Source organism: Contarinia nasturtii, unplaced genomic scaffold (assembly GCF_009176525.2).
Source record: "Contarinia nasturtii isolate CC-2019 unplaced genomic scaffold, AAFC_CNas_1.1 Cnas_scaffold_1699, whole genome shotgun sequence".
Taxonomy (NCBI): domain Eukaryota; kingdom Metazoa; phylum Arthropoda; class Insecta; order Diptera; family Cecidomyiidae; genus Contarinia; species Contarinia nasturtii.
Window position 1 is genome coordinate 4,346,097 of NW_022199032.1, and position 7,346 is coordinate 4,353,442.

The window sequence follows — 7,346 nt, forward strand, 5'->3', positions numbered from 1 at the left end:
GAACAAAATCAAATTGTTCCCGGAACAAAATCAAATTGTTCCCGGAATAAAACAAATTATTTTCTTGAAAAATTTACTATAGAAAAATATTGACACCAGTTCAATATATTGTCTTAAATTAGATTAGATAAAATTCAATTTGAGCGTCGGGTAAAATCAAATCGGGTATTATTCAGGGAGCCGTTCAAACATATTTTTTGTTGTTGAGTAATTTCTTCTGTATTTTAATTTTGGTCGCATCATCAGGTGGGAAGATGAGTATTATGCAGCATACAAAAAATATTCCGGTCTGTTACATTTGAATGAGTCAAATGTAGGTGAAAAGAATATTGTGAAAGCATCCAGTCCGGAAAAGTTTGTTTATGCTATAACGAAATCAGCCGACAAGCTTTTAGGTAATTGTGTCAATGGCCAAACTCAATTATCCTGATAATAATTTTCTTCACAGAACATATTCATACGTTGAGTCAAGAAGCCCTCGATCATGCCGATTTGGCTGTATTGACCGCGGTCATTGGAGCATCGGCTCTGATTAAAAATAGTTTATGGGTTTATCTACGATCAGTTACTGTTGATTGGTGTCCACCAAGAGGCGATGAATCTGGTGGCTCTCTAAAGGTAATTGCGCTTCGATTAATTGAGAACTTAACACTTACGGTCGCTTCGAAAATTATACTTTCAGCCGCTCTGGCTCAAGGGAAATTTTCATACAAAACCTTTTGAAAGAAATTTGCTTCAAAACCAGAGCATGAAATTGCACTTGTGAAGCACCACAATCACTTGTCAGAAGCCGCTTCTGCGTTCATATTAGTACACAGCTTGCACAAATACAAACTTCAGTAATCAAATTAACATATACAATTATACATGCTTAGGAGCGGTTCCCAGCAAGCAAGCGCCTACTGAGTGACGATTTCATTATCTGTATCAAAATGAAATACCTCAAAGAGAACTTTTTCACGTTTTATCGATAAGTGTTTTGTTCTGGCGGCCATGAGTGCAGCCTCCCTATTTCATGTAGCTGGTAATCATTTCGTAGAATGTCAATGTTCTCAATACAAGACTCTTCTCATTCAATTTTAGATAGCATACAAACAGTATAACGAAATGACTGAAGCATTAGCTGAACGATTGCTCGATTTACACGTTCGCTTGTTGTCACTATATATTATCCAAGATGCCGATTGTTTGCATTGGGAAAAGGAGCAACCATTTTTTGAGTCCGAACGTGGTTCGTACACAATTCAAATGTGGTGGCTCTATATGCAAGGTACAAAACAAGATCTATGGAATTCAGTACCGCCAAGCATGGCAAAACGTGTGCTGGCCGAAATGCTCAATGAAACGTTGACCATTCTTACGGTCCGATATCAGCACATCGTTCCAAGTAAAGCACGATCACAGCTACTTCTCGTTGATATATCGAATTTACTGTTGTGCATGGCAGATATTTTACCGTCCGTTTGCGAAACAGGCGAAGCATTGGCCGGCTTGAATATAACACAACAAAATAAATCGATACGCGACATCCATTGTAAATGTCATGAATTATTTGTGATTCTTCTGGCACGTGGAATACCACTTGGTGCACTCTATAAGGTAATTTTTCTTTCAGATCCGTTGAAATGTGAGCGACTTTGAGAATTTTATAAACTTTTTGTGTTGCATAGATTTTACGAAAAGATTCATCGGTAAATAATCTATTTAAACCACGATCTGGATCGTCATCGCCATGGATTCAATTTGCAATGCCAACAATATTTGCAAATGATAATTTCAATAAAAACGCCAACAACATGTCCGAATTTACGAAAAATGCTGCCATCGCACTTGAGCTAAAAATTTTATTGAATTCACCACAACCAAACTGGGCGCTGCTCTTAAAGATACTCTTAATGCAAAACTCATATTTATCGTCGTTGATTTTCTCACATTTAATAAATAATTTACCAACATCTGATTCATATAAAGCAGCACTCGATCAACCATTTGCAAAGCACGATGTGGATGCGGAAAAATGTAAACGATTTCTTTGTAGCCGAGACTGTCATACAGTCGCCGAATGGGCAAACATCGATAATGGTACATTCAACTTTGGTATTTATTTTAAAAAGTTCTTCTTTTTAATGAAACAATGTTACAGATCCCGTGGGCCAGACAAATTATCAAGTTGTATTGGCAATTACCTATGTGCTAATAATGGTTGGAAAAGCATCGGACATGAAATCAACGATAATTGCATCGTTTGAACGGGCAATTCACAAAGATTGGTCAAATTGCTTGGATCGACGACAAGTTTGGAATCAAAAACGGCCACCATGGTTTGAAGCTCTGCATCATATGATTTATCCTCTGTTATCACCAATTGCGAACATATTAATATCTTCCATGCAAACTGGCGCCACCATTTATCAAGTATTATTACATTACAAATCCATGCATCATCCTAGATCATTCCCAATATATTTGTGTGTATTTTTTTTAGACCATGGCTCTATCAATTTCATGTTTAACTGAATTGCTTGATTGTTTGCCGAACAATTTATTTGTGATCACATCAACATTTGGCGAAATAATATCGACCGAAGTACAACCGCTCGGAGAATCGGTTTTGATACACACATTATTCAGTGCACTCTACACGAAATTCATCGAAATCGCCGACAAAGATGTGGCCAATAAAACGAGTGAAACAACAACAACTGCAATAAGTAAATCATCAATTTGTACAACGCTTGCTGAAGCTATATGTTCAATTGACGAAGACAATAAGCACACGGAAGGTATCCAAAATCTTATTGCAAAAGCGCAAAATTATGTAACAATGGAAGATAGTACGGATGAAAGTCATTTCAGTGAGATGTCGTACTCTGAATACAATGATGGCGCACACAGCGCCAATCATAATTCACCAAATTTGGAATTTAGTGTCGATTCCAGTGACCATATACCCGACATTCTATGCGGCGATTTGCTTAAAACTTTTACTGGCAAACAATGTGCTAAAGTAAATGTCAACTTATTGGAATTTTGAAATTACATAAGGGAATTATATTTTCTCTTTAATTTTAGCTACTGTACAATTACTTAAAGTTTAATGGTGAATGGCTACTTTATAAACTGAAAATGTGTGCTGTCGAATTGAGTGAATTCCAATCATTACCCGGTCAAAATATAAAAGAAGAAAAAACAGGCTTGCTACAATCAATGTTTCACATTGGGCAGCAACCATTCGACCAAGTAATTTTGATTAGTTTTTAGTATCCTTGATGAAATAAATAACCATGTCTGTGTTTTTTTAATTTGTTACCATTAGCTGTTAACAGGAAGTCTTCGTATTGATTATACATCGTGGTTGCAGACATCATTGGGATTAAATCATTCGAAAATGTGGATGCAAGTATCAAAAAGATACGAATTTCAGGAGAATACAAAGCCCTCCATACAAGATACAGTGATGATTGCTTTTATTGTTTCGCAGTTAAAGCCATGAGGAGTGAATTTATCAAGCGGAATTTATAAAATATGAACAATTTGTAGACATTTATTTTTAAATATTCGTAATGGCTATAAATTAATTATTGAAAATATTAACATGTTATATGTAATTATAGAAATTATGGTTTCTGACCAATAGAAATCCTGAGGAATACAATAAGCACTGTGGATGTTATGCACTTTCTTTCTTCACAATTTCATGGTTTGAAATAAGGAATCGGGTAACTGGCATTGCTCCGGGCTTTTGTTTGTCATAAAAATCAACGCATATTAACTCAGTTTATAATAGCGATAAAATGACTTTTTCAGTCCAAAGTGTGATTATGGCCCAAAATACACTGAAAATGGCTGAGAAAGGCAATTTCAGACATGTGAGTCTATAATTTTACAATGGAAATATAATAAATTAGTTCCACAGGAATCTGTAGGCGACCTTGAAATTCAAAATCAACAGAAGATACACTCACATTATTAGCAAGAAAATAAACTTACTCTCACAATTATAGATATCAATATAAACTTACTCTCTACCCGCCCAATATCCAAATTAAAAAATATAAACAGATTTTGTAAAAAAAAACGATAAAAAAGCATTTATTCAATAGATTACTGCAACACTGTTTTATTCTTCATATGACCATATTGTAATTGTATTCGCATTTCTCCATATTTGCTAATTGGTAGCGTATTTGGTATCCATTCGATGACAAACAGTCCTTGTTTGTTCGCTTTATGCTGAAACTATTCAATAAAATAATTAAATAATGTAATACTAAAATGAAGTTTGAAAAATTTACAGTTGCTTGGCAGTTACTGTCGGCATTTTTCATCTTCAAAAATGTCTTATAGGTAGTCGGTCGAATTTTTCGATTGTTAGCATCAACAGCTTCGTCATCCGAGTTAATTAAATCATTTGCTGGTATATATTCAAATGTATTTTGTGATGTTTTACGAAACGATCGTACAACTTCGAGTTCCATCTGTCAACAAAATCAAAATCGATTAGTTTCATTCATTAAGTGAAATAGAAAAATCCAATGAATACAAACTGTTTTTGTGCTCAAAATGTGCTTGATCTGCTTAACATTTGAAAAAATCCATGTAAACATTGTTAGATTTTTGTATTTTCCATTGCTAATGACTGTTGTCTGGTTGGGCAATCGCTTTTTTTTCGTTCCCACGGAAAATTTGGTGCGTAAAATTTCAAAGTATAACTGTAATTGAATTGCGATTGAATGGTTGAATGAATTGCATGACATAAGTTGTATGTTTTCTTGACACACTTACATGGGGCACACTGAATTTCAGTGGTTCCGGATGACCGTCATTATTAAAATCCAACACTAAATTCGTTGTTTCAATGACCGAATCTAGCCAATTGAGATACGATTCAAGTTGAATGTTGTTAAGACTTTTACACATTTGTTCATGTTCTGTGTGGGATTCATTTTCTGTATGTATTCTTTCTAAACATTCACTGTTTGACATTTGATTATCCTCTTCCACTCCCATGAGTAAATCTTCAAATAGCAAATCATCGGATGCGCATAGGTATGAAAAAACGACATCATTTGTTTTATTGCTGCCATCATCAAGACCGTATATGCCATCAATGCTTATATTGTTTGGTGTATCGGTTGTATTGAAATTTTCATCACTGAATTCAGCATGGTCGTTGGCGTTGAATTGATTCGGCAATTGTACACGATAATTAACCAAACAAAGTGCATCATCCATCGGAATATTTGCACCTTCAACCGAAATTGGTGGATTTTTCTCGTCGCCCTCTTCCAAATTGAAAAATGAATCATTCAACGTTTCACCTTCGGTTATATTTGAATATTCCGGTATTTGAATCAATTCAATATTGTCCAAACTTTCGACAAGCGTAGCCGCTATTGTTGTACTACCAAGATCATTGTATGCAGTAGCTATTGGCACTGAAGACATTTCCTACAAATTTGAATTGCCAGTGATTTGATTAGATTCGCAAAATTGAAGTCACTATTGTTTTGTGTACAATTTAACTTACATCGCTAAGCCATTGACACTCATCGATTGTGTTGTTAAGTGATAGTTTGATTATTGCGGCCAAATTTTTGAATTCTGTCTGTAGATTGAGATCGCTTAGAATGGCTGCAAAAATGAACAAAATATGATCACAAACATCTATGTCTTGCAGCGTACTTTGGTTAAATAATGTCAACACGTTTGGCTTTTGACATGCACAACGCAATCTGCAAAGAAAAACATCATTATAGCTCAAATTAGTCTGAATTATTACGAGGTAAAATGAATTAAATGATAATACGCACTGAACACCGTTCCCTTCTTCAATGCATACGACATGCAACAGACCAATGGGAAAATTTAAACTAACATCACAGCATACTACAAAAACTCGTTGATTGATTCGTTGCACTAATGGCATCGCCGATTCCGATTCTTTGTGCATCGCCAACAGATTATCACGCCGATCATTGGTCATCTCAAGTCGCTTCAAAATATCCACATCGACATTTTGAACTCTTGCTTTGGTTGTGCACGATTCCAGTGAACTCTTCACATGTTTACAACTAATATTTATGTCATTCGAATCATATTTACACGTGTCGACATAACTGCGAAAACGAAAAAAAAAATACATTCGAAATGTGTTCAAAAGATTTATTGGATAGCACCATTTGAACTATATTTGATAAAAAGGAAAAAAAAACATTATAATTACCAAATTGCATTGCGGCTTATGATCGATGCACTTGTATCTTGTGAAATAACTTTATCGGTAACTGACACAAAATTTCTATTGTCAATGTCACGATCACGAATTTGAACGCTAAATAACTGCGACTCACTATTGGTAACCAATTCAATGGCATTGATTTTTGGTTTTTGCTTCGGTCGTGTTTCCACTTTAGATAGCGGACATTTTTTATTTTTGCAAGATGTTGCTCGGATTCCATTATAATGACTGCATGATTTGCATTTCGCAAGTCCACGAAGATTTTGGCGCTTGAGAATTTGAGAGGCATCTGTAAATAAAAAGTACAATTCTCACTGAACACAAGCCTTTTTGTATCTGGTTTTATAAAATACCCATGTTTGAGCGCGAGCGCAAATGCTACCTCGGCACTAACGTATTTATCTGAAACAAGGGGAAAACACGAAATGAAAAACGATACAAATAAAATTGATGAACTTAAAACAGTGATTTATTAGTGGTGTGTGTGTATGACATTGTCTACAATTTTGATGCTATGCAAATATTAATTCCGATGGAAATGAGCGCTATTCCGAAAAACGTTAATTTGCTTGGAATTCGTTCGCGCAAACATAGAGCCGCCAATGTTGTAAACAAAAATGTGCATGACTGTGTAATTGGAACAGCCAATGAAATTTCGGAATCTTGTAAAAAATACACATACAATAAGCTGCCACTTTGATTAAGTAAAAATGGTAAAATATATTGCCATCTCAGCACTAAAAATTTAAGCTCCAAAAATGCTTGGTGGAGTTTGTTGTTAGCTTTTTTGGTATTGGCTTGTATGCCACATGACCCGCGTTTAATTAGTGGATTCGTTACGCCCCAGATAAATCCAACAGCAATGAATGGTAGTAATTGATTGATTTCCATTCGAATTGTGTGTATGTCAAAAATGTCAATGTTTATTCACACTAGAAATTACTTGTATGCTTTTCTCTTCGGATGCCAATACTTTTTTTTACTCCAAAACACAGTCAAAACGTAAATTAAAGGGAAAAAAACATTTCAACTACACGAAATGTAAACAGCAATACACAGAAATTTATGGAAAATCTGTCAACTGACATTCGATGAAATGTCACAA

General features: G+C 35.0%; 3 protein-coding genes across 3 annotated transcripts in view; 1 reads left to right on the forward strand and 2 right to left on the reverse strand.

The window, feature by feature from the left end:
• LOC116347142 overlaps positions 1-4,105 on the forward strand; it is a 4,425-nt gene extending 320 nt beyond the window's left edge. The window contains exons 3-10 of the mRNA XM_031777612.1: positions 247-395; positions 449-618; positions 1,084-1,599; positions 1,671-2,082; positions 2,144-2,415; positions 2,486-3,007; positions 3,073-3,240; positions 3,317-4,105. Of these exons, the coding sequence (XP_031633472.1) occupies positions 247-395; positions 449-618; positions 1,084-1,599; positions 1,671-2,082; positions 2,144-2,415; positions 2,486-3,007; positions 3,073-3,240; positions 3,317-3,493 (2,386 nt within the window). The 3' untranslated portion in view covers positions 3,494-4,105. The remainder of the gene's footprint in view (positions 1-246; positions 396-448; positions 619-1,083; positions 1,600-1,670; positions 2,083-2,143; positions 2,416-2,485; positions 3,008-3,072; positions 3,241-3,316) is intronic.
• On the reverse strand, positions 4,064-7,334 carry LOC116347132 (uncharacterized protein C2orf42). The gene is made up of 9 exons (XM_031777602.1): positions 7,185-7,334; positions 6,595-6,643; positions 6,227-6,530; positions 5,814-6,119; positions 5,531-5,735; positions 4,786-5,451; positions 4,548-4,712; positions 4,296-4,478; positions 4,064-4,239 (listed from the first exon to the last, which is right to left on the reverse strand). Exons 2-9 carry the CDS (start codon positions 6,596-6,598, stop codon positions 4,105-4,107), a joined length of 1,968 nt encoding a protein of 655 aa, XP_031633462.1. The 5' UTR covers positions 6,599-6,643; positions 7,185-7,334; the 3' UTR covers positions 4,064-4,104.
• Positions 6,684-7,191, reverse strand: LOC116347141 (transmembrane protein 234 homolog). Its single transcript, XM_031777611.1, has one exon. The coding sequence runs from the start codon at positions 7,130-7,132 to the stop codon at positions 6,740-6,742; it is 393 nt and encodes a 130-aa protein (XP_031633471.1). The 5' UTR covers positions 7,133-7,191; the 3' UTR covers positions 6,684-6,739.
• Positions 7,335-7,346: the final 12 nt, after the last annotated feature.

What these genes read in the sequence shown, in the direction of transcription:
- LOC116347132 (XM_031777602.1), bottom strand. An exon ending in ATAAGCCGCAATGCAATTTG is followed by an intron (nt 6,120 to 6,226) that starts GTAATTATAATG and finishes TCGTTTTCGCAG; the next exon opens with TTATGTCGACACGTGTAAAT. An exon ending in AGTGTCAATGGCTTAGCGAT is followed by an intron (nt 5,452 to 5,530) that starts GTAAGTTAAATT and finishes TCAAATTTGTAG; the next exon opens with GAAATGTCTTCAGTGCCAAT.
- LOC116347141 (XM_031777611.1), bottom strand. Translation starts at nt 7,132, where the DNA reads ATGGAAATCAATCAATTACTACCATTCATTGCTGTTGGATTTATCTGG.